Source organism: Ambystoma mexicanum, chromosome 6q (genome assembly GCF_040938575.1).
Source record: "Ambystoma mexicanum isolate Mex_15411 chromosome 6q, UKY_AmexF1_1, whole genome shotgun sequence".
NCBI lineage: Eukaryota > Metazoa > Chordata > Amphibia > Caudata > Ambystomatidae > Ambystoma > Ambystoma mexicanum.
The window spans coordinates 1,469,772,716-1,469,800,037 of NC_090937.1; the positions used below are offsets into that span (position 1 = coordinate 1,469,772,716).

At 51.4% G+C, this 27,322-nt stretch overlaps 1 protein-coding gene across 1 annotated transcript in view; it reads right to left on the reverse strand.

The window, feature by feature from the left end:
* Positions 1–27,322, reverse strand: part of IMMT (inner membrane mitochondrial protein) — a 946,894-nt gene that overhangs the window by 544,096 nt on the left and 375,476 nt on the right. Inside the window, exon 8 of the mRNA XM_069632176.1 lies at positions 6,265–6,368. Within this exon, the coding sequence (XP_069488277.1) occupies positions 6,265–6,368 (104 nt within the window). The remainder of the gene's footprint in view (positions 1–6,264; positions 6,369–27,322) is intronic.

Consider the following 27,322-nt stretch of genomic DNA (forward strand, 5'->3'; position numbering starts at 1 on the left):
CAACTGGCACCGTATCAGGACCATGCCATCATCAGAGCCCTCATCCACCTCCGAAATGTACTCAAGATGGCGGAAAGTGGGCACAGAATGGGGAACAAAGTCATGCTTGACCCTGGCCAGAGCCTTTCTAGGAGGTTCCAATACTACATGGAGGTCAAGCCAACGGAAAGGCCAAAAAGTTCACTCAAAGGACATCATTCAACCATGTAGACTAGAGCTTTAGACAATTTAATACTTTTTTAAGACTCTATTTGTATCAAATAAATATAATATCGCAAATCAATTGTTTTATGTATGATGATCTGTTGGGCAGCTGGGGGAGCCCCTTTCCATGTCTACATGGTTGAATGATGTCCTTTGAGTGAACTTTTTGGCCTTTCCGTTGGCTTGACCTCCATGTAGTATTGTTTGTTGCTTCCCTCCAGCCAGCGAAGTAGGGGAAACCCATCGTTTGTTTTGCTGCTTTCTAGGGGGTTCCACCATGCCCCGGGCTACCCCCGTCGAAACAGCCTCGAAAGGCATCGAGTGAATCGGCGTTGACGCCGAACACGGCGCCGACAGCATCAACGGCGTCGACACAGGCCTCCAGGGCGGAGCCCCGAGCGTGTCCCTCGACAACCTGGGCACCGATGTCGTCGACATCCTCAGAGGCGGAGCCTCGAGAGAGTCCCTCGACGACCTCAGCGCCACAGACGTCAACGTCTTCCTCGAGGACATCACAGGCTCACACGGTCTCAAGCGCGTCGAGGACAGGGACCTGGCACGGGCATGACTGAACGTTTCCCCTTGTCCGAGCGGGACCGCTCCCGCGAATCGTGCCGACCACCCGAGCCCAAAGGTGTACGAGCTGTGTCTCTAGTCCAATCACGACCGACCCCACTCGGAGGCACGGACGGACCAGTGCCCTGCGATTCGAGAATCGCTAGCATTTTCTTACCGAAGGAAGCCCATTCATCCGGCGTTGCATGCATGGAGTGTAACGCTCACCTGATTCCCACAGAGGCGCGGGTCTTGGCAGGAAGCTGTCTGCGACTCGAAAAGTGATGTGCAGGACTCGATTGGCTTCTGGGGTCGAACCTCTTCGCACTGTGTGTCGGACTCGAAGAGTGAAGTTTCTGCAGGTGAAAGAATATGGGGGTTAATGGTCTGGGTTGTTGAATGTCCCTCTCTCTCTCTCTCTCTCTCTCTCTTCCCAGCTTTTTCGTAGAGCCCCCAGGTCAACGTGCTCACCTTATATAGGTGAATGCTGGGCTCTCCATCTGCGTCTGGTGCAGGGTGCCGTTGCCAGTTCCTTCACTGGTGAAACACAGGCCTCTTGAATTCAGAGGATGGTTACCGTCGTTATCTGCACGAGCGGTGAGTTTCTGGACACCTTTTGTCTTTATAGTCTTTACATGCGTGGCACGTTTATATGCAGACTCTGTATAATGCTTTTCCCTTATGTATTGCAGGGCTCTTGAGATGAAAGATGAAGTGAAGCGCCTGGAAGTTCGTAAGTATGGCAAGCGTTCTAACTGTCTCTTTCCTTGCAGCTTAGTTTGTGTAAAGAGACGCCGGAGTATTCGCAGGCGTTTTATTGCGACAAGCGTGATGGACGCAAGTAAATAACTGCTTAATGTCTTTTCTTTTGCCTTTCAGATGTTGGGTTGCAGGGCCGGAGTCCGCAGAATGCCAGTAAGTTGTTAACGATACTTTGTCTTCAGAGGCGGCGATGTAGAACGAAGAAATCCGGAATTCACAGCGTGCCGGTAAGTATGGCAATGCTTTTGGTTTTGCAGGTGGAGATGCGGCGTGAAGAAACGGCCGCAGCCGATGGATCAGGTAAGTAAGCACTGCGTGTAAAGTTCGCGTTGCTAACCTGTTGTTTCTGTTCTTTGCAGGTGCTGATGATGTCTGGATACTGAAATGGTAAGTAGGATTCTTGCAGGTCCAGGATCGGAAGAAGAAAGGCCGGAGCAGACTCAGTGAGCGTTCTGCTGCAGATGCAGAATAACGCGAAGCACGCTTCATCCATCGGGTGTGGTTTAAATAGCCTTGGAGTGACGAGGTGTCTTCTTACACGGCCCCGCCTAGGTAAGAAAATAGTTCCAGTTTCCAGAAGAGTTCCAGTGCTGTATCCAGGGAGTGGAGCTGCCCCACCCAGGTAAGAAAGTAGTTCCTGTTCTCAGATGGCTTCTAAGTGGCTGGTAAGTAAGCAGCATTTGTCTGCTGCAGGTAAGTCCACCCAAGCATCTTCACACCCATTATGAGCCCGGCGCTTCCAGTGCCGGGACCAATGGTTTTGATGAGTCTGGTGCCACCGGCGCCAGGACAAGGTCCAAAAGGTCCCAGTGGGGACCGGCTGGTGCTTAGGATTAGGGTTAGGGGCCTGCTTCCAAGGACGTTGGGCTGGTCCTGGCTCCTTGGAAGCAGTGATCATGACATGGAGGGATAAGCGACCCGCCGATGGGCGGAGTCCTCGGATGAGGACGGGGAAAGCGACCGATGACTGCGCTTCCGGGAGTGCCTCCAAGAGGCAGAGGAGTGGTAGGAACCACTCCGGGACCGAGACCCACTGGACTTCCGACGACGATGCGGAGAGTCGCCCCTTGAAAGCCCCACTTACCTCGACTTCCGGGGCTTGGACACCTTACCTACCGACAGTTTCTTCTTGCGTTCTCGCAAGGCTTTGGACGTAAGCGACTGGCAGTCAACACAATCATCCGTGTCATGGGCCTCCTCGAGGCACCAGAGGCAGGCATTGTGCGAGTCTGTCACCGACACCTTGGACCCGCACTTCTTGAAGCCCGGACGCGGGGTGGAAGAAGAGGTAGAAATCACGAAGGACTTTTACTTCACAAACGAACAGGTTTGAAGAACCGAAAGAACAGGAACTCCAAAGAGTCCAGGCGCGCCGAGATCTCCGAAGCGAACACGTTCGCGGAAAAAAACGGAACTGAGGCTACGGGCGTCATGTGTCCTACTTATAACATCCAGTTACGTCGGCCGTCGGAGGAGGTCCTAGAGGGCGGCCTATCGACGTCATTGACGCAGGAGCGAAAGATTTTCCGAACCAGCACAGCTGTGGTGATTACTGTCATAGATATGTAATACGTCGGAGGATCCAATCCCCTCGAAAGGGGTAAACGTGGATCCCCTGCAGGTGCAGCCGCGCCGCCATCAGTGCCAGGCACTTGGTGAAGACCCTTGGCGCGGATTTCAACCCAAAGGGCAGGGTCTTGAACTGGTAAGTAGGAACTTTCGATGTCCTTTGCGTATGGGGATGTGGAAGTAAGCATCCTGAAAGTCAATCGACGACAGGCAATTCCTCCAATTGTCCCAGTACGTGCTGAAAGGTGACCATCTGGAACTTGATGTATCTGTTGAGGCGGCAAAGGTCTCGGATGGGCCGCCAGCCGAGTATACTCCGGAGCCCCGGAGCCCCTTTTTCAGCATTGCTCGTACCTCCAGAAGCAACTGTGGCACGTGGTGTTCTTTCCTGGCCACAGGTGGGAAACTGGGACACTTTCCTTTGAACTCCAGGGAATGCCCGTGAGCCAGGGCATCCAGCACCCAACGGTCGGTGTAGATGGACACGTTGACTAATTTCGCCAGCTGGCCTCCCACCGGGGTGCTCAGGTGGGGGCCCGACGCAGCCAGTTCAGTCTTGTTTCGCAGCAGCCTTGCCACCTTGGCGACGACTCTGTCCTCCAGTTTTGTTGATGGAGTGAACCCAGGGCCCGGGCCGTCTAGGTGTCCACCTTGACGGCCTGCAGTGACTCGTCCACTGCCTTGTAGAACAGGTTGTTCCCGCCGAAGGGCATGTCCAGTACCCCGGTCTGCACGTCCTCACGGAAACCAGTAGCCTTGAGGCAACCGCGCTGACGAAGGCAAACGCTGTTGCCCATCTGGCGAAAGCCAGTGTTGGCGAGGTCCGTGGTCACTGTGATGGCATGGTCCGACGCCACCTCACCTTCCTGCAGGATTTCAACGACTTCTGCCCTCTTGTTATCTGGGAGGAAGTCCAGGATGGGGGCGATCTTGAACCACAGCTCCCTGTCGTAGCGCGCCATGATCACAAGGGCGTTAGCCGCCTTGTTGGTCGTCGCTGCCGACGAGATGACTTGTCGTCCCATGGCATCCAGCTTCTTCATCTCGGCGTCCGGTGGGGAAGTGGAAGTTGATGCCGTCGCCCCTGCCGTTTTCTTCTTGGCCGCCACAGAGACCACCAAATCCCGGGATGGCTGTGGCCTGAGGCACATAGGAGCGGAGTCCGGGACCCGGTACTTCTCATACCGGTCCCTCTTCGCAGAGGCCTTGGACGGGTTCTTCAGAAGGGACAGTCCTTCGTCCCAGTCGTCCAGTAAGGGGACAGAGTACGGTCTTCCTCTTGGCCTCCCGTCGTTGGTAGAGGAACCCTTCCTTCTGCTCTTCGGGGCATAGCTGGAAAAGCTCCGATGCCCTGGCGATCATGGTGTGAAAAGAGCCAATTTCGTCGGGCGGGGAGGCCCGGGCAGGGGGTGATTGGAGATCCGTCCCGTCACCATCATCGTCGTCGTTGTCCGTCCCCCCGTCTCCGTCTCGTCCCTCGGAGGAGGGGAAGGGGTGAAGGCTGGAAGGGAGGTGGAGGATGGACTCGCCTCCGCTTGTTCAGTGGGCACCCCGGTGGTCCAGGTGCCGCTGGATCGTCCACTGGTGGTAAGGGAAACCTTGTCCTTATCTCTGTATATAGGTCCTGCAAAGCCATCAAGACTGCTCCTGTATTGTCTTGTGGCATCGGTTGCGACGGGAGCGAAGGCTGGGGCGCTGGGTCCTCCGTTTCCTCCACGGTTCCTCGTCGGCCCCACCGTTGCTCTCTACGTCCGCCTCATCGGGATCCCTCCAATAGGCCCTGGCTTCCTCAAACTTCTTGTCCAGGATCTTTTTGACGCCAGCCAGCTCATCTTCGGAGTTGGTCTGTGTCCGTTAGGGCTACGCCCCCTCCTCTCATTCTGGGGTTTAACAGAGGTCTTCTCGATAGGCTGGAGAGATGTTTCGCACCTGGGTGGCAGGGAATCTCTAGGCCTGGAGGTAGTCTCCACTGGGGTAGCCTCTGCAGGCTTTGCCAGGGTCGCCAGCGACTCCTTCAATCGAGGCCTTCGCCGGGTGAATCTGGGCCTTCACGACCTTGTGTGTCTAAGGCCTTCACCTTAGGGGCGGCGGTCACCACCTCGCGCCTCCCCCTTGACTGTCTCCATCAGGATCGACCGGGGCTTCTCCCGAAGCTTACCCAGTTTCTCCGACTTCCTTTTCACCAAGCCAGAGCGTTGGCTCGTGGATGATGGCGTCAGTGACATTGCGCCCTGCCTGCCAGCCGAGGAGCCCGAAACAACAGCGCTCCCGGTGCCTGCGGTGCTTAGCCTTTTGTTGGGCTGCAGTCGCGGGAGAGCAGACCGCTTGGACTTCTCACCTGCTGCTGGGCTCTTTCCTTCCAGCCAGTTGGTGAGCGGAATACGACGGTCCTTCATTGTCCGGACGGACATGTTCTTACAGAACGCACAGTCCTTCTCCACGTGCAATTTGTCGTCGTGAAGGCAGTAGGAGGCACCGGGAGTGCTCATCTTCCTTGAAGACATTCTCTAATCCACATCCAGGGGAGATCCTAAACAGTTTGGATCCAACAGGCGTTGTGTCTCCTTTGTCCTGGGTCATGACCACGTGTGGTAGGCCTCAAAGATCTTCCAGAATCCTCCAAGAGTGAAAACTCAACGAAAATTTGCCCTTGAGGGACGTAGAAAATTCCGAAACGGGTCCAAATCAGAATCAGTGGAGCTTGAGGCTCAAACTTACCAAAAAAATAAGAGTAAACTCTTTGCAAAAAAACGCAGTAAAAGCTTGTGAGCTACTGCACAATGACTCCCAACACTTGAACGTGCGGTAAAAATCTGAAGATGGCTGCCAGAGGAGGGGCTTAGGTAGAGGGCAGTCATTGGCTGGGGCGGCAATATGACGCAGAGACCAGTGACTGGTTATTAGTAGAAAGACAGGTCAGAAACGAAACTGATTTTTTTTTTCTTTACCGAGGATTCTCAGCCCGACGTGGAATATTCATGAGTATGTGAATCCATGCCACACACCATGCTGGAGAAGTCCATCTCACCTACACATGAACTTCAAAAGACGGCTTGCAATGAAATAAATAATGCTAAGGTAGAACATTGTTACAATTATCAAATGAATAACATTGTTACATATTCATTCAGAAACAATTTGGACGATAAGCAATGCGGTTTAAAGGTCTCTCACTTGGCTTTCAAAAGCGCATCAGCAGCTTCATCCACGGCCTTTCTTCGAACAGTCAGTGCTTCCTCCAAAGCACGCCACTGAAAAGATTTCATTTCAGCAGGAACCTAAAAAACAACGATTTGTTTACATATGAAGTACATATTGCATTTAAGACTACAAAAAAATGTTGGAAGAAAATGTCATTCACAAGAACCAAGTGCTCATTTTTTTGTTGTATGGTATTGTGAAGGAATTGTGTTCTGCCCTGCATGAACACAACGATGAGCAGAGGCTAAAGTGCCTTCATACTCCTTAATCTTCTACCATCAAGAACCAACATAGTCACAGGTAAAACAGGCAGAGTTATATCTCCTTCGCCTTTTGTGGTAACGTGGGCAGAGGGAAGGCTATATATACTCTCAAGAGGAGTGCGAAAGTGATTCAGCAGCAACTCAAACAGTGAAGTATAACAGTCCAAAACAAAGCAATGTCAAATCAACGTTCTATACATATTTTAACTAAACACACCATGTACAATAATTAACAAGGAAAAAACACAAAACCCACCCCCAAGGGAAAGAACAGAAAAATAGCAAGATACATCACTTATACGGATCAGGGGTCTAAGGAAAGTAATAACCCCTATGTTCTTTGAAAGGATATGTTCTTGGGTGCAAAAGAGATGAGTGACCTAATCAGTCTCTAGGGCCCAGAAAAAAGGCCAAGAGGGATTGGGGGGGAAGCTAGTAGTCAACAATAACCTTTTGCAGTTCTTGGTGGTCCAGCAGTGCCAGACCAGACTTCCTGCTGGCGCTATATGAGCAATTTGAAGATCGGGAAAGTGCAAAAGGCAGCACTGGAGGGTTCTACTGGTTCTAATGGTTCTTGAAGCAAGGCTCCAAGCAGTTAAATGGCTGTCTCGGCTCTCAGGATGCTTTGGGTCCCAAATCCAAGGGCTCACCGACATGGGGAGTCCTTTACTTGTGCTCCCAAATACAGGGGAGGCTGGCTGCCACACATCTGCAGGGGTCCTTCAACACTGGGGGGGGGTCTTGTTCCAGAAGCAGGTTCACCCCAGCCCCCCCCCCCCTCCCAATGGTTCCTAGGGATGAATGCTGGACAGAGCTTGCTGCAGCCTTATAAGATCTACCTTCACCTCACAACCGGTGGACTCTGGAAAGGACTGCTCCCCCAGCAGCATCCAAATAAAATCTTCAAGGGTTTGAGTCCAAAAGGTGATTCAAAGAGGATTCCAAAGAAGTGCTGAAAGGCACCTTCTTTTAAAAGGTAAAAGCCCACAGGTGATTGGACTGAAGCTAGTCTGCCTAAGTGGGACAATCCCGGTTCTTAAGAAGAAGTGAACTTTACCCTTCGGACATCAGACAAACAGTGTTATGCTCTAAAGGAAGTGGAGAGGACAGGAAGGATGGAGAGGCAGAGAGAAACAAGATGGTGAACGTCTTCCCCAACTGTACAGAACTCTCCTGTCTACACTAACCAATCCACTTCCCTTCTTACAAGGATTAACGGCCTAGAAATGCGGCACCCTGGTGTAAAGTTACTACCTTTGAATGGGTGCGCTTGTTTGATGCATGGGCCCAGGACAGCTACCTTGTATGCAGCAGTCTCTGAAGGAGGGAGTAACGTACCCTCCCAAAGAGCAAAGAGGAGGTATGGCCAGTCAGATTTTTGTCCGGTCCCGTTGGCAGGATCAACATGTCTGGAAAGAATCCACATCACCTTCCACTGCTGAGCTGGCCCACAGGAGCCAACAAATGTGTGGTATCAAATTGGATGTGCTGCAATTGTTATAAGTAGGGCTCTGCGCCATGCCTTAAGTCAGGCATGGCTTATTTTAGAGTCCACCTTGTCACCAGCATGGGCTACTTATGCTCATCCTTGTTTTGGTACAGGGGTGCATTTCTTAAATGCAGCACCTGCACTGCACTGACTAGCTGTTGCTGCAGCTGTCAAATGAGCACCTGTGACCTCAACCTGATCTGTGCCACTAATAGAGCAGACACTGCACACCAGGATACTATGGAGTTTATGAAAGGGGGATCTGACCAGCAGATTACCCTTACAGATATGGCATTACCTACATTATTTTATTACTATAAAATGTAAAAAGAAATCAGGGTTTTCATATATTTGCCGCATGGCAATTCATTGGAGGTATGTGTGATCCATCATTACACCTTTAATTGAAAAGTATGGCGTTGAAACTGTTAGGTAATGGAGCCCTTTTACCATCTAGATGAGTGCATGCTCTATGAGTGTGCATTTGTAATATTTTCCTTCCAAGGGATTTCGCATGGCGGCCATAAACATGCAGTCTATTTCCTTTTGAGTGATTTTTTTCACTAGCTCCGGCTTTGCACGGTACACTCTGTGGGTCAGCTGTTTTGTGGCACCCAGGATTCTCAAGTTCACTTGATTCATTTTTTTGTTCCCAAGTACATAGTAGATTAGGAACAAGTTACTTACCTGCAACTGTTGCTCGCCAGCATGGGTCTGTCATGGATATACTCATGAATATTCCACGTCGTCAGGCTGGGAATCCTGGGTAAAGAAAAAATCAGTTTCATTTCTGAACTGTCTTTCTCCTAACAACCAAACATTGAGCTCTGGATCATACAGCCCGTAGCCAATGACTGCCCTCTATCTAAGCCCCTCTGGCAGCCATCTTCAGATTTGTTAACATATAAAGTGGCAGTAGGACCAAGAGAAGAGCCGCAGAGGTGTAGGCGGGAGGGTTCGCATGTGAATCCATGCCAGACCCATGCTGGAGAACAGTTCCAGGTAAGTAACTTGTTCCTCCTCCAGCATGGGGTCTGGCATGGATTAAAATGCTCATGAATACAGTTACTCACCGTAATGACTACCTTACTCCTAGTCCATTGTTCACTTTCCTCCATACTTTTTGGGAGATACCGTCCTGTGGGATGGGAGCACTTTTGTAAAAAAGCATCAAATTGAAAATGTGTCCTCTTTTTACGGGGTACCGCACAAAGCCATAACCCCGCCCTCCTTCGCTCCACCCCACGCATCGCCCTTCAGTCCTTTTCTATCGCCAGGTCTGAGACCATTTAAGCAATAATAGAGGATACGGCGGGCGGGCATATGGAGGAAAGGGGACTATGGACTAGGAGTACGGTAGTCACTACGGTGAGTAACTTTGTTATACTCCTATGTCCAGCCCCCTTTCCTCTACACTTTTGAGATTACCAAGCACTCCTTACAAAATAACGGGCGGATCGAACTCCTTTAATGAAAGAGGTTTTAAGAACAGTTTGCCCGAACTGAGCATCAGCCCTGGATCTCCGGTCTAAGCAGTAATGTTTCACAAAAGCTGGTGGGAAAGCTGCTTTGATAACGGTTCGGTGTGTTTACAGAGCGTCCAATAGGTAGGAGGCAATGAGGGGAAAGCATAAGCTTTCATGTTGACCCACGAGCTGCAAACAGGACCACATCTGGTGTGCCCCATTGCTGGAAATGTTTGAGATGATATTGCTGTTCATCGCACACTCGTAACCGATGCCGACTGGTGCCTGAATGAATCTGCAGTCACATTGAGGTGACCTGGGATGTGTGGAGTCCCAGCCGAAGTATCCAAAGAGCCTGTTGGCACTTTGGAACGCTTCGACTGTACCGCCGAAGCAGAACCTTGGGTTGTGTGTTTAGTGTGGGAACCTTGTGCGTCCTTTTAGCCGGGTTTTTTCCCCATAGCATATCTCGTGTCGGAGATGGCTGCTGCGGAACGAGACCTGTCCGCCGACAGGTCAATGGCCTCCGAAACTGAGCCTTGGTCATCGCTAGTCCCTCCATCACCCTCGGCGGTGGGGGGAATTACTTTCGGCCTGCGACATACCGTAGGCCGCCTACCGCTTCAAACTGCGCTCCTTAAGCGTCTTTGGACGCAGGAGTTCACAGGCCACCTTTTCTGGTTGCGGGGGGAGACCATTATTGCACAGAGGGTGCTAGTCTTTCCACGGATATTTGGCCTTACCTGAAGGACAAAATCTAAATGGAGTCCTGTCCATAGCGCAGGATGGAGATGACAAAACCCAGGGAACAAAGGTGGGGAAAAGGAAAGGCATTCTTGAAAGAATATGACCACCCAACCCCACTCTCCCTACTGTACAGGCTGACCAGAGGGGCTGCCCACGTGGTCGGCAGCGCCTGGCGGATTAACAGCCATCGAAATTCCCATGCAGTCTTCGGCGCTGCACAGGATTCAACCGTCGAAGTGACTTAACGGGGAATAAACGACCAAGGTCGAACAATAACGCTATCTCTTATGAAGAGCTCTGCATTAGGGTAACCAGATAACTGGGTGGAAAAAAACAATCTGAGGGACCTCGACGTGCGAGGGATTTTGGGTACACTACACGTCACGGATAGCGTTACAGGCACACCCATATCGACGTCCCCTTTCGATTCTCGAAAGACAAGATGCAATACTGCGCGGTTACCACTGGATGTCGGACTACATGCACAGCATGTGATTCTAAGCAGATTAACAAGCATCAGAAACATTTATAGAATTTAGGGTCTGATCTGAGCCAGCGTTTTACCTACAGCAGCCAAGTAAGTTTTCCACTACGATGGAAGTTAATCATATTATGAAACACCACACGACTATTTTGGGTGATGTCATCACATGCTGAGTTCACGTAACGCTGCAGCCATTAGCAGCGCTCACAACGCTTGTCCCCTTCATTGCTGGACAGCTTTGAGCAACACGCATTAGGAACATCTGCTTGTTAATTTTTGTTTACGTTTCCCAGTTCCTAGATGAGTAGGGACATGCCCCACCCCCATGTATAGATAGGACGTCAAGCTATTGAGGCAACCTGAGAAGTGGGCAGACTGTCAAGTCAAGGAATTCCGAGTACCATGTTCTCCTTGCCCAATCCAGGCAGATCAAGATTATGGTGGCATGAAATCTGTTCAACCTCCTGAGAACCCACGGGATGCGCAGGTATTGGAGGGAACCTATAGTGGAGGTCGAGGACCCACTCCCCCAGTAATGCGTCCGCCAGTGCACCCTTAGTCGGGAATTCCAGCTAGCAAAACTGTTTGCACTTCACGCTGGACCTCGCGCAAGCAGATCTGTAAGGGTACCCCACTGAGCGCAGTTCTTCTCAAGAACTTACTTTCAGACTTCCCACTCATACGAGACCGTGTCAGGCCTGCTAAAAGTGTCCACCAGCTGGTTCTCTGTTCCTGCTAGATGGGCAGCTGAGGCAGAGATGCAGTTCTCCAGAAACCAGCACCATAGTTGCAGCGCATCTGCATAGGGACAGAGACTGTTGAGGTAGTGCATGGCCACTGTTGTCTGTCAGAACAAGGACGCGTTTCCCCTTGAGGAATGGTACAAAGGCCATTGTGGCCACTCAAGCCTGTTGGTATGCCAACCAAAGGCTGCTCACCTGCAGGTGCCAGCAATGAGAGCCCCAATCTGTGACCACCCGGGCTTGAGACCAAATGGTTCCCCAGACATCATGCTCTCTCTGGTCACTAGTCACTGACCTAGACACCTTAAGAATGTCCTTCATGGCATCTAAAGTACTGGCACCACCGTTTCCCTTAACATCCACTGCAAATATCACATTCACAGTCGGGCCTCTGGCACCAGAAAATTGCAGGAAGCCAGTAGACCTAGGAGGTGGAGGACTGAAACCACTAGTTGACTGCCGTGGCTCTGGTAAAGCTCGACCATTTGTCCGACACTGGTGACTCTTTCTTTGGAGGGAAAGGCCTTCCCGCCCATATGTCCAAGACTGTTCAGATGAATTGGAGCTTGTGTTAATGTGACATGCGACTTCTGGACATTTTGTGCGAATCTTAATTTGTCAAGCAGAGAGCAGGTCTTCCTCGAGCGGCATTGATACCTACTCTTCGGTACAGCCTATCGGCCAGGTAAGGGAATACGTTGGTACTGGATCTCCTGTGGTGCGCCGCCACCACTGCTATCAGCTTGGGGAACACCCTGGGCGCGCAGGGTAAGTCAAAAGGGAGCACCTTGAACTGATATGTCCCATATGTAAATCACAGGAACCGCAGGTGCATCTGATGAATTGGCACATGAAAATAATCGTCCGGAAGGTCGAGCGACACCAACCAGTACTGAGTTGCAGTACCTGGAGAATTTCTTTCAACGTCCCAATTCTGAACTTGTCCTCAGGGACTTGTTCAAGGCCCTGTGGTCCAGAATGGGATTAGTCCTCACGCTTGCTTGGGTACCAGAAAATACCAGCCCAATCCTCTCTGCTCAGGTGGCAAATCTGACATGGCACCCTTCAATAGCAGGGCTCAGTTCTTCCTGGAGCTCCTCTTCTGGTTGTTGAGGGCGGAGACGGGAATGTGGTCTGTCGGGAGGTTTTCTTAAGAATGGGAGACAGAACCCCCATCCGATGAGCTGAAAGGCCCAGGCAAAGTGCTCGAAATGTGGGGCGAACAAAGCAGCTTAGTGGGCGGTGACGCCCGTGCTGCCCAATCTGCTTGCCCCTTTATGCATCTCTGCCCGTCCAGGACGTGATAAACGCCTCTACCCTTGCCTGGCTTGTGGGAGCTGTGCCCTCTTTCCAAACTGAAGTTACTGCCTGTAGCCTCTTCCCCTGGAAGACCAAAAGATTGCTTCTCAGGTTGCTGCAAAGGTAAGTCCAGGGACTTGGCAGCCAATTTAGAGTCCTTGAATTTTTCCAATGATTCATCAGCCTTCGTGCTGAACAGGTGCTCACCATCGAAGGCTATGTCCAGATGTTTAGCCGGGACATTGTGGGAATCCTGAGCTGTAAAGGTAGGCGGACATCAACACAGTGGACGTCCCCATTGCGCGGCCCATGCAATCTGCAGAGTCCATGCCAGATTGTAGTGCTTTGCATGGCATCTCCTTGCCATCAATGATCTGCATGAAGCCATCCCTCTTTTCACCAAACTGAGATGTGCTCTGCTGCTTCCGCCATGAGTCTCCACAGCTTTTGGTAGTACTTTGTGAATGTGCATGATGCACTGACTGCATTTAGGGCATTGCTGCTTGTGGTGAAGATCTTTTTAGCCAGGGCATCCATTATCTTCAGAGTGGAGTATTTATGTATTATGTTTATAGCTCAAAGAGCTTTATCATAACATACAAACAACATTAACACATAATATAAATATCCTTGCAATTGAGAAAGACAACGTTGAAACATGTGTTGGCTGTCTTTTCTGAAATTGAATCCCAATAAATTGACAATATTGGACACAATGTATGTGTAACACTACGCTGTGGCAAGAGCAAACTACTCGTACAGTTCATTAACCATCCATTTTCTTGGCTTCCCGGTCTTTAGGCAGGTTAGATGTGGATGGTCTAAAGCTTACTGTAGCAGCTTGCACCGCTAGGTCTTCTGGCATAGGATGGGTAGACTGAAAAGGCAAATCTCCCCCCCGGCCCCCAACTAGCGGATTGTATGTCTTGGTAAGCTCCGTAAACACAGCTGGCGTGGGACAAGGTCTCGGCCACAATGTTGCGATGGGGTTTGATGTGGCCGCATTAAAAGGCAATGCACTTTCCGTCTGCAGTCCCTTCAAGATTTCCGTTAGGTGGATTTTGCAGGAGAGCCTACACCCAAGGACTCTACCATCCTCTCCACAGTCCTTTGGAACTGTGCATATGTGTGCCCCTAAGAAGCAGCCTGCTGCATATCTAGATCAGGAGACCTGTCTAATCCACTTGCGGCATGCAGCCCTTCAGCCAGAGCAAGCAAATCTGCTTGGTCAGCTAAATAATAGTCCCCTCCAGACACCCCACTCAGACTCAAAGCCAAAAGACACTTGGTCCCCCTCATTGAAAATAGTATGCAGTGCTTCGAAAAACATTGATTTGGGTTCAGGGGTCAAAGGACCAGTCGACTCTCTGCACCGATGTCGAATTTCCTGCCAGGCCTAAACAGCAGCAGTGCAAGAGCCGGTTTACCGGTCGTAGTGGTCGTGCACAAGAATGTGGGACCAGACTTGGCCAACTTTGTGTCGGAACCTTATGGCGCAACTGGAGCCATATTGGCCTGTAGCGTCGAGACTGGAGTCGTATGTTAGGGAGAATTCTCAAAAATGTGCTAATTCCCCTTCACCTTAGAGACCCCCAGCAACTTTGACTTGATTTTTTTACCTGGAGAGGGTGACCCTTTTTTCCCCACTCTCTCATGTATTTTGATGTGTGTTTTACTCTTGTGTTCTTGGATTATGTAGTTTTAGACAACTCCATAAGCATCATCTTTTCAGGTGTGTCACATAGCACCCTCAGTGCAGTGGCACAGGGAAGCCTTTCAGGCTTTCCCAAGGTTTAAATACCTTCTCTGGGATAAACTACTATTTCACAGAGAAAGTAAAGTGAAATTGACTTTACTTGTCTTTTCAAATTCCTAGACCCAGCACACTCCATCTTACTATAGAGTGCTGGAGGGGTTAACTAGTAGCCTGTGTGTCTAGAAACTCGTGTAGCAGCAAAATGCCACTCTTTCCTCTCAAAATGGCTGATGGCAGTGGTGCTACAACGAACTACCATGACTATTTCTGACCGCGAACACTGGTAGTGTTAAATTGCCGGAGCCATGTTTTTCAAGATGGCGTCTGAGCCCCCATTGTTTAAACAGGTCCCGGTCGTCTTTTTTTTGCCATTTCATTTTGGAAAGGTCCTTCTAGAGTTTGTCTCTGCGCGCCAAACCAGGTATTGTCCCTTTGTTTCATCGCCTTTGGAGGGCTTCAGGACTGAAGACCGCCTCTGGCGCCAGAGTGTCTGGGGTGGGCAGGAAGTGAGGGAGGTGCCCGAAACTCCATGTGCTTAGTATCCTAGGAGACCCGAACGCACTTTGGCCGGATTGGCTGGCTGTCTGTCCGGCAAGGACAGCCACCCTGCTGGGTGAGTGGCAGCTTGGATGGAATGAATGGGAGGAAACTGGATAAAAGGAGAGTCTCTTGGCTTGGAAGGCAGAGTCGACCACTAGAACAAAAGAACCAAAGAAGAGCTAGAAGCGGGATGCCGTTGCAACTCCTGGACCATTGGTTTGCCCGGTGAAGCCCTGCTGCGGGTCTGAATTGCTAAGTTCATCTTGACAGAGAAGCCCTGCAAGGATTACTGCTCCCTTTGAGTTGGTGAGACCAACTTGTAAGCCGCCTGTATAGCATTCTCGGAGCTGGTTGGATTTTCATCAGAGAGCTGCTGTAAACCGAATAACCAGTAAGAGGGACAATAGTTTGTGCGCTTGACTACTGCTACCAGAATGGAAGATTTGCCAGGTGCCAGCTTTGACCAGTCCCAGTGCAGGATTCCCCCGAAATCCCTCCCTCTTGTCCCCACGACTGAGGCTCAGGAACAGCGAGATCTGCAGGAACTGCCAGGAACAGAAGTCTTCAGCTGCATCTTTTTCTTCATTGTAAGGTACTGTGAAAACCAGACCCAGCACACTTACCCCTCACTGCGAAAGTGCTTGTAACTTTTTAAACTTGCAGGCCCAGTCAGCTTGTGACCCAACATATGAAGCTTCCTTTCACGAACTACTTCTGAGAACTTTGGCAAAGACTTTTCCCGTTTAACTACCAGAACTGCTTTATCCTATACAAGACTTTAGCACATTGACTTTGGCCTAACCTATTGCATTGAATCGGCCCCTCTGGTGAACGCAAACTATTTGGACTGTCTAAAAGTAACTGCAATATTCTTTTTATTAACCTATGCCTTTTTGATCCTACTTCAAAGTGCTCTGAATGCCATTTTGCTGCTCCAAAGTAGTTTAAATGCCACAGACCCGTACCATTTAAAGTACTGAAGAATATTTTTGTGTGATATAGATTGCCGCCTCCTAGTGAATGTTTCATAACGGACTGTTGAATAAATTAATAAGTGTTTAACCAAGAAAACCTGAATGTAAGAGTTTATTTGAATACTCTTGATTGTAGACCTCTGTGTACCATCCTTACAGCTCACATTCCCTCTTGAGATAAGCCTGGCTGCTCAGCTCCGCTACCAAAAACGGTGTAGTAGAGACTTATACCAAAGTTTGGTTTCGCTTACACCTGTAGTCATAGTTGTGTGTAGTGGTCTCAAAGGGTACTGCATACAAACTCTGCCTAACATCGTACCTGGTGTGGTTGTCTTAAACATCTGGAGCATTAGCTCCTTGAAAGCCTCCCACTCTTCCTTTGGTGCGCACATTGTCGGGTAGAACTTAACGCTATCCTTCCATGAATCAAGAGTCGCGCCTGCATCGATGGGGGTCCCTTTTTCATGGGAGAATGCATGACCTCTTCTTCACTTTCTTATGCGGCCTGTCCTTTATTTGGGTGCAGGGCCTTTGGTCTCTTGTCCCGATGTTTGAACGAGCGGGGACTTCGACAGAGGGTGCCTAAACGCTACTTTAGCCAATCATTGCCCAAGGGATTTGGGATTAATTTGTTTACACAAGACGCACTCTTGATCGTGACCTTTACCGAGGCACCACATGCAGATGCCATGCAGGTTTGTGATAGACATCTTTCAGTTACAGTCCTGGCAACGCTTCAACCGTAATGCCTTAGCGGCGACATATCGATGAAATATCGAATTCGGACAACTTATGCAATTGAAATTTCTCTCAAGAGAAACATTCCGAACAGCAGCGTGCGAAGCATGTGGAAAAAAGGAACTGATGAGTGGCACGACCGAGTCAAAATGAGTTGATGGCCGATGTTGAGCTTACTACGCCCCGTCGAAAATAAGTTTGAGCTGCTGAGGCTGAAATTGATATATCTATCTGATGAGGAATCTGCAGGAGAATGCAATCCAACGAAGAAAGATGCAAGTAGCGGAATATCTAGTTTGCAGCTGACAAAGCAGTCACATGCATTTGCTGAACCATCGGAGAACATCCTAGCAAGTATGGAGGCGTGCGTGATAGTTGTAAGTAATGTGTCTGTAATAAGCCATCTATCGATGCGGGAATGAGAATCATGTACTGACAAGTAGAAGGAAAACGTGCGGGAGTCAGGGTGAAGTAATCGCCATGGGTCGGCAAGTTCGAATTGGGCTGGCCGACAACGCGCACACAGGGGCCTGCGGTTGTCTGGCCCTCCCGAAATCATCTCACTATATGCGGATGACGCTCTACTGTTCATCCGTGAGTTCAACCTTTCCCCAATACTGGAGGACGTTATTCGCTTTAGTGAACTATCAGGCCTTCAAGTAAACTGCATCAAATTAATCCTCTTTCCGTTGATGGAGGCTACCTAAACCCCACCCCCCCCCCTGAACCTCCAGGGATTCGCATGGGCACAGTCTGAGATCACATACATAGGCGTGGCGATTTCGCGAGACCCAGCCACATTGTGCGACGCAAACTATGACAAATATTTAACTAATTTGGCTCGGAAGTGTACAGCATGGGCGAAACTTCCAATAACCCTAGCTGGCAGGATAACCATTCTTAAAATGGTGGTATTGCCTCAACGGTTATACAGATTTCTTAAAGTCCTGATGTGGCTGTGCAGCGAATTCTTTACAACACTTGCTCGAATTACCAATGATTTCCTTTGGCAGTCTGGTGTGGTCCGCCTGAAACTGACAACATTGACAGCCCCAGTGGCGGGGGGGGGGGGGTTGTACTCGGTGCCCCCAACTTCGAGGGGTACTGGATAGCTGCTCAAGTCCATTTTGCATTATTCTGGTTTATGCCCACCGACCCACCACTTCATGTTAAACTAGAGCGCGTCGCTGCAGATGACCATGATATCCGCTCCCTGGTCCCTCCCCTCCCCCCCATGTGCTGCCAAATTCAAACCCTTAGATACTGTTAGTGCCATGGTCCAGGCTCTAGACAGGTTATGGAATAAACTGGTAACGTACATGAGTTCCACAGGGATTTCCCACTCTGGAACTTCCTCCCTAATCCCCCCCCAGCCCCTGAGTGGATGCAGCAATTGTGAACCGCTGGGCGACATCCGGGCTGTTTGCTGTCCGAGACGTGTTTGAACAGGGCGCCTTCACAGAGTGGCGCGACCTCCCAAGACAGCTACATAGTGGACCTTCTCGCTGGCTGCAATATGCGGGTCTCAGACGCGTCCCAACAGCTATGCTCCCCGATTTCCCCCCCATCACCACATAGGATGACCCAATTCTATCGGAAATCATTAACCCACGACTACTAGGGTACGGTCTCTAGACTATACATCGCATTTCAAGATAGGGCTTTCCCCCCCCCCCCTCCCTGTTTACCAAAATCAGGGAATCCTGGGCCAGGGACCTAGAGGTTGAGGTGTCCTATAAGACAATTGGACTCAACTCCCGGTTTAAACTAATACAATTCAAGATACTGCAGAGGTTCCACCACACGCCGGTCAGGTTACAACGCAGGTCACATGATCATCCACATACATGCACAAGATGCAACTCTGACAATGCAGACTACATGCATATGCTATGGTCATGCCCTCGGCTCACTCGGTTCTGGGTTGCAGTATGTACAGCCTTATCAGAAATGTTGGAGTGCACCATCACCCCGTCCTGTCTTTTCTACGAACTTCCCGTATTAAGCCGGGACTTCAAGAGGTTAGCAAGCCTGGGGCTTCTTTTTTCAAACCGCTGTATCCTACTGTTATGGCTCCGAACCAGATCGCGTACACATGAACAGTGGCTTTGTGCCCTCACGTGGGCGTCTGACACCGAAGACTGTTGGTTGCTGCTGCAACATAGTAGATCCAGACCAAGGAACTGTAAATCTCCTCTTTATCCGCTGACTCGGAAGGGGAGGCCCTCCCCTCTTCCAGTCACTGGTTAGACAATGTGAGTTGCAATTCTATTGCGAATCCAATGCTTATTCCCCTCTGTATGTTCCAATGTTATTCTAATGCTTTGATTGATCCATGTACTTGCACCACATATGGACTCACTGGTCCAAAATGTTAGTTCTGTTGCGTTGCCAAGCTAATGATAAATAAAGTTTATTAAAAAGAAAATTGCCATGTAACCTAATGAAGGCTTGTTTAACTCCTCACATGAAAGCCCAGGCATGAAGCTTCACGTTTCTGAATGGGACGAGGGTCAAGTGAAGTGATCTTACTTCATTCCTTTGTTTTCCATTGCAGAGATGTAGATGGCCGACAGGTCAGGTGTGGTACCTCCACTATATTATTCTCGACCTGCCTCTCAACCCTCCACCCTCCCACTTCGCAAGCAGTAGCTCTGCAATGTGGTGCAAAGCAGCAGCCCCAACAAAAACAAGGGTTGCTCAGTTTCCCATTACTAAAAGTCACCCAATCCTCACCCCAGCAGCAACATGGAGGGACAAAGAGCTCTCTCCCAAAAAAAAAAAAGTCTTTTATAGCACAAACTTTGCTCAAGAACAGGAGCGTGCTTTAAAAAGTGTGGAGGCCAGCACTGGACATGGCTTTTTCTGATAGTAGTGCAGTACTGCTGATGGAAGTGGAACACAAGGGGATTTAGTTGTGCGATAAGTATTGTTGGAAGAGACGGGTTTCTATTGTTTGGCAAAACTGCAAGATTGTGGGGGTGTTTAAGTCTGCAGCACAACAGAATTCCAGAGAGTCAGAGCATGGCAGGACGACGGTTTGCCAGTCTTTGCCTCCAGGTGTGGTAGATTATGCAAGCAGTTCTGAATAGGTTCCTGGTGAGGAAGGGGGAGGCAGTGAAGCACACCCAGGGAGCTTGATATGGTCGAATTTGTGTCACCTATAATGAGGCTGGCTGCATCATGGTATAAAGCCTTGGGGGAGAGGGAGCTCAGATGCATGGCTGGGAGCCCAGTTGGGAGTTTATGAGAGCCTGAATCACAGTGTGAGGATTGATAGGCTTCATTTTGCAGAATACTGCAATCTGTAGCCAGGTCTTGTGGAAGTAGAAGCTGCTGTCGACAATGAAAGGGATTGGAGTCCCATAGCAGTAGGATGAGTGCTTCCAGTTGTATGGGATGTGCTGGTTGGTAAGGAGAGATGAGAAGAAGAAGTTACTCTCTTACCTGGTAATGTTCTTTCGATGGGATGGTCCGACGACGTATTCCATATCTAGGACAGTAATCACCACGGCTGTGCTGCTTCAGAAAATCTTTCGGCGTCTGCATCCTGCGTTGATGACGTCGATACGCTGTCATCGAGGGCCTCCGTCGTGCCGACGTCACCGGATGTTACATGTAGGATGCAAGAAGCCCGTAGCCTCAGTTGTAGTTTTTTCCCCAGAACGTGTGGCACCAATCTTCTGCCAGTAGGACCACAGAAAGCCTTGCGGAAACTTAAGCTGCAATCGCATAGGGGGGGCGTGGCCAACCGCCATGTAGAGCGGACGCGACTTCGGCAAGCTCCGCAAGATGAGCCATCGATAAGCTGTTTTTCCTGTATTTAAGCCGGCCTCAGCGCCTACAAATCATCCCGAGAGCCGCCGGCGGCGACGAGAACCTCCTGGACCCTTCACACGCGAGGGTGGAAGCCCGGGAGCCGAGCTGAGAGGATCGCACACCCCACGACGCGGACAGCCAAGATGGCGGCTCACATCTGCTGAGCCATCCGAGAGAGGGCCGCCCTGCGCCGCCGAGCGGAACGGCGAGGGGGTGCCCCTGCTGACCCCCCGGTGGCCACCCCTGCGGTAGGCTCGGGAGCCCCAAGCCCGAAAACGAGTGATCGACTGAGGCGGACGAGGGCGCCTGCTGGCCCCGCTGTCGGAACCGCAGGGGACGGAGGCCCGGCTGGAACCGAGGCCCAGAGATCGCGCACTACACCGAGTGCGAGTGCACCGGCCACCTCGCGCTGCCCCGGCTGGCGATACCACCGGAGCTGCGCACCCCTGCCCGAATTGCGCCACGGGGGGCGGAGTGCTGGAACCGCGGCATTCGGAACGGGCAGCTACAGAAAGGAGTTCCCCCCCCCCACCGGGCACCGTGAAAAGCAGCGCGGGCCGAAACGCGAAGACTTTCCACGAACTACCATATCAGGCCTAGCCAGGCCGTATCGCACCCCGCGGTGCCTGGAGGCCCTTGAGAACCGGCGCCGGAGCGCTTGACGCCCCGCGGGAGGGCCCGAAGCGTGGACCATAACCCTCCGAGCGCCGGAGGACATCAAGCGGGCAACTTCCACAGCGAGGTGAGGGGATGTCCTGCCCGGATAAGTCAGCGGGGAGGGGGACCAGGTCTAAACAGCGGCAGACCACCCTGGATGCCTACACAGCCCCCGAACCCCCCAGCCCTGAGTGCCCGACCATGGCGACTGCCGCAGGGGACACGAGCGCTACTCCAGCGACGCCTGAACCCACTAACTTGCAACTCTTGGAGGCCATCAAGCTAATCCAAACGACTATGGTGAATAAAATCGACGCAGTGGCCATAGATCTGGGACTCCTCCGCCAAGACGTCCGCTCCCTGGCTAATCGAACGGAGGCACTCGAGACTCAAGTACGCGAGAATTCCGAAGCGAACACCCAACTTCTCCATGACATGGAAGGCCTCCAGCAAACGGTCAAAAACCTCGAGAACAAGGTGGAAGAGGCCGAAGGGAGGGCCCGCCGGAATAACATCCGGCTGCTCGGACTGCCTGAGGGCATCGAAGGCCCAGACCCCACCAACTACGTGGAAAACCTCCTGCTGCAGGAAATCGGCGCAGAGAAACTATCGCAGGGGTTCTCCATCGAAAGGGCCCATAGGTCGCTTGCCAAGAGGCCCCCGCCAGGTGGCCCACCCAGGCCCATGATTGCTAAAGTGTTAAACTACAGAGACCGCGAGGTCGTCCTGGCGTACTCTCGGTCAGGGGGCCAGATATTGAGAAATTCGGCCAGGATCGCCATCTACCCCGACTACACTTTTCAAGTGCAGATGAGCAGGGCCCAGTTCATCTACACCAAAGCCAGGTTGAAGGCCGCTGGTTTGAAATACATGCTCCTTTACCCTGCTAGGTTGAAAGTAATACACAAGAACAGAGCCCACCTATTCGACACACCGGAACAAGCCCGGGACTGGATGGACGAGCAGCAACTACCAGACATAGACGACAAGAGGCGCAGGCCGCGCTGATACACCTACCTAAGACTACTGTATTATACCGCACCATAAGAACACTGCAATCCAACCCCAGGAGCAGCTGAAGGGATCCTACCACGCGGAACACCGAGGTTTTAGCTCCCTCAACCCCCCAGGAGCTTGTGTTTTTCTGTTTTTTCAGGGTACGTTTACCCACCCGTAGGGCACCCGAAGACCATGCCAGGTCCTAGGGAGCGGAAACGGGACAGTCACGACGAGGAGCACCTTGTTAGACCAGTTATTTGTTGGGGAAGTTCTTTCTTAGGGAAAGGGGTGCCGGATATCCGCACCCTAGTTGGGATCCCTAAAGTTGACACACCGAGACCACAGGACTCCTCCAATACCACAGCACCTCCAATGAGGCCTCGACCGGGACCTGGACTAGTGAGAGTACACCACCTTGACTATGGCTGAGAGAGTGAAAGTGATGACATGGAACGTCAGAGGCATGAATAGCTACGTGAAACAGCGAAGAATTCAAGCATACCTGCGACGATGCAAGGTAGGGATCGCCATGCTTCAGGAGACACACCTAACGGAGGCTAAACTGACTGCGCTAGCCAAAACCTGGCGGGGGACCTTGGTGGGATCCTCCTACTCCTCATATGCTAGGGGGGTCCTGGTGTGGATTAACCCGTCAGTCCCTTTTAAAGTCACGGACACAAAAACGGATAACGAGGGTAGGATGGCGCTGGTGCAGGGTACCATGGAGGGAAGAGACCTATGCCTGATTAGCACATACGCACCCAACCATGACGCCACAGCTTTTTTCTGCTCCTTGAGCCCTAGACTATGCCCCCACGCAAACAGCACCATGATCTGGGGCGGGGACCACAACTGCACTTTAGACCCCCTCAAAGATAGGTCAGACACCAAACACTCCCGCCCGTCCCCCCCCGCCAAGATACTATCCAAACTGATTTCCAATCTGTCCCTTAGCGACCTGTGGAGGGAACTGAACCCGGAGAGACGGGAATACTCCTTCTTCTCCCCGCCACATAACGTCCACACTAGGCTGGACTACATGCTAGTCAGCCTGGAGCAGCAAGCCACTTTCAGCGAGGCACAATACTTACCCAGAGTATTATCAGACCACTCACCCCTGTCGGTCACTTGGGAGGTACACCCGCCCAGACCCCCTATCCCTACATGGAGACTGCGAGCAGAAGCATTGCTTGACGCGGCCTTCAGGGACCACGTACAAGACAGCACAGACGAATATTGGCTACACAATCTAGGCAGCGTAGATCGCATCAGCACCGCTTGGGAGGCGTATAAGGTGGTCATGAGAGGGGACATGCTGGCAGCGGTAGGGGGAACCCAAAAGGCCATCACGAACGCCCTGGCAAAAGCAGAAAGTAAGCTGGGGGAGCTGGAGAATAGAGCGAACCCGACCCCCGAGCAGGTACGGGAAATAATAGCGCAGAGACAAGCCTGTCTGTCACACTGGGAGTCCCTGGGGAAACTAAGCTACGCCAAGCACACGGAAAGGACACACGCCCTGGGAGACAAGCCCGGCAAACTCCTGGCCTGGCTGTACAAAAGGGAATCCCCTAGGACCCCCATCTGCCACATCCTCAGACCAGATGGCACTGCGGTGCACACCCAGGCTGATATTAATATGGTCTTCTCCGAATACTACCAGGACTTATATTCTCAAGCCCCGCCCCCGTTAGACACCGGGATCGAGGACGCCCTAGACTGCATAGAGTTACCCAAACTAGACCCACAGTTGGCCGCAACCCTGGAAGACCCAATCACCCCAGACGAGGTCAAGGCAACCATTAGATCTTTACCCTCTGGGAAAGCCCCAGGTATGGATGGTCTCCCGGGGGAATTCTATAAGACATATGAGGAGACCCTCGCCCCGCTGCTGGCACAAGTGTACAATGAGGCTTTCGAACGCGGCATACTCCCTGACTCCATGAGGGAAGCTGTAATCATCCCCTTGCTGAAGCCCGGCAAAGATGGAACAGATTGCGGTTCCTATAGACCTCTCTCCATGCTCAATGTCGACTGCAAAATACTTTCGGCACTCCTCGCCAACAGGCTACGCAAGGTGATCCCCCTGTTGATTCACCACGACCAAACTGGCTATGTACCTGGGCGCTCTATCACTGAAAATTTACGCAGGTTGCACCACATCATATACCGCACTGAGCATGACACCCAGAAATACGCGGTGGCATCACTAGACGCCACCAAGGCCTTTGATTCGGTTAATTGGGAATGGTTGTACGCCACCATGGCCAGGATGGGCATTGGACCCGCCTTTCTTAAATGGACCCATTTGCTTTACACACACCCCGAGGCTAGAGTGCGTACCAACAAGACGTACTCTGACAAATGGCCCCTCCACAGAGGCACACGACAGGGATGTCCCTTATCTCCCATGCTCTATATCATTGCTGCTGAGCCAGTGGCCGCGTACATCCGGCAGGAATACGGTGGGGGAGGCATTATACTTGATGGAGTGACTCACATCATCTCCATGTACGCGGACGACACCCTCCTCTACCTCAATAACCCTGAGCATCTCCTGCCCTACATCTTGGAGACTCTGGACTGCTTCCAAAAACACACAGGCATCCAGATAAACAAAGACAAGTCGTGTCTCTACCCCCTCGCAGCGCTACACAGCAATGAGGGCGGACCCCTGCCCCCACTGGCTCTCCAGTGGCAGGTAACGTCCTTTAAATACTTGGGCATTGTCATACACCGTAGCCCGTACACAGAACACATCCTCAACACAGCCAGATCAAAGGACGCACTCACCAACTCCATGGCCTTCTGGGGCAAACTTCCCCTTTCTGTGGCGGGGAGGGCGGGTCTCCTCAAAATGGTAGCGCTCCCACGCCTACTGCATTGCTTCACCAATGTCCCCTACAACATCCCCTCAGCCTTTTTCAGAGAATTGAACAAACTCTGCAGAGAATTCCTGTGGCAGGGAGGCAGGCACAGGGTGGGGCTTGACATCCTCCAGAGACCCTACGAGAGGGGCGGACTGAAAGTCCCTAATTTCGAACTATATTATCTGGCCAGCCAATTGAAACACGTAACGCACTGGATGGCGGATGAAACCACCACTGACACCAGACTTCTCCAGCCGGCCCTGCCACTACTGCTACTTAGAGACTTGTTGTGGGTCGGGAAGGGGGCTCCACAACGTCACCCATACCTGGCCATGTTGGGAACCCAGCTCTGGAAGAGGGCCTGTAAGGCTGTGGGGCTGCGAGATCCGTACTCCCCACAGATCCCCATCGCTGCAGTCATGGCGACACCCTCATGGGGGCACACCGAGGCTCGCTCGGTATGGGAGCCCCACGGAGTAGCGACGCTGGGCGACCTCATGCACGAACACGAACTTTCTACATTCTCCGACCTCTGCGAGTCGACGGGCCTGCCCATCGGGCAGTTCTTGCTCCACGGGGCAATAACTCGGGCCTTAAGGAAGAGATGGCCTGAGGCAGACAATCGATTTACAGAGAATGAAACCATCGAAACCTTGCTGGACACAGCCGAGGGAGGCCACGAAACCTCCAGAATATACGAGGCCCTGTTACAGGCAACAACAACGAATGAACTGAAATGCAAAAAGAGATGGGAGAGCGAAATGGGCCTTGTATTCGAGGACAACGCATGGGAAAAGATTACCCACTACCACAAAAAGACCTCCAGAAATGCACGCCTCCAATTAATACAGCTATACATCACGAACCGAGCCTACCTCACACCTGACGCCATATCTAAGTTCAAGGGGGCCTCGCCACAATCATGCCCCAAGTGCCATGCGCCACAAGCAGGAATGACCCATATGTTCTGGAGCTGCCCCATGGTCCTGAGGTTCTGGACCCAGGTACGAGATAGGGTGGCGCTGGCCGGGATAGAAGTCGAAATTCACGAACCAGCAGCTTGCATACTGGGGGCTTACAAGCGAAGCACCAAGAACAAGCCCCTAAATAGACTCCTGGACTTGATTTACATAACGGCGAAAAGGCGCATAGCCATGAGCTGGAAGAGCGCACGAGGACCTGGTGAGGCCCTTTGGTGGTACGATCTCAAGAGATGGGTCGCCGCGGAGACGGCGGCTTGGGAAATGGCCATCCAGGTACAAAAACTTGACTCCAGTGCAGATCTTCTCCGCTGGGTAGAACTGACTGAGCCGCTCCTCCGTTCAGCGACATCGGCCAGCACTCCAAACAGTCCTGGTAGTCCCTGCTCGACACATGAGCATATTGAATGATTGGGGACTGACCTGTGGTCTCGGGGGGAGGGGGGCGGAACGGGTGGGGAGGGATTGTTGAGGTTGTTGGGGGTTTTTTTTTTTTTTTTTTTTTTTTTTGTGTGGGTGTTACACATATTACACCGCCATACCACGCACTGTTTGTTATATGTTTTGAAAAACCAATAAAAATTTTTCAAAAAAAAAATAAAAAAAAAAAAAAAAGCTGCAATCGCATAAGTAATTCTGTAGCGGGGCAGGGAGGGAGGGAGCGATCTGGAATACATCGTCAGACCATCCCATCGAAAGAACGTTACCAGGTAAGAGTAACTTTTTCTTCGAGGGGATTGGGTCCTCCAATGTATTCCATATCTATAACAGACTCCCAAAGCAGAACCAACGTAAGGAGGTGGGAAAATAATTTAGAATATACACATTTAGAATGTCCAATCAAATTGCAGAGTAAAAGGATTGCCTTGCCAAAGGCCAGATCCTGCCCATGGATAGAATCTAGGGAGTAGTGACGTACAAAAGTATGGACTGAAGCCCAAGTGGCTGCATCACAGATGTTACGAATAGGAACACCCCTCTGCAGGGCAGTGGAGGCAGCCATACCCCTAGTCGAATGGGCCCGTACCCGCCAGGCGGTAACATTCAGATATTGCCAAGATAATCCATCTAGACAAAGTCTATTTAGTCACAGCTTGTCCCAAACGCCTTCCAGCGTAACCAATAACGAGCTGATCGTCCACTCTGACCCGGGACATGCGTGAAATGTAGAAATTTAAAGCTCTCCTAGGATCTAACCTATGGAACCTCT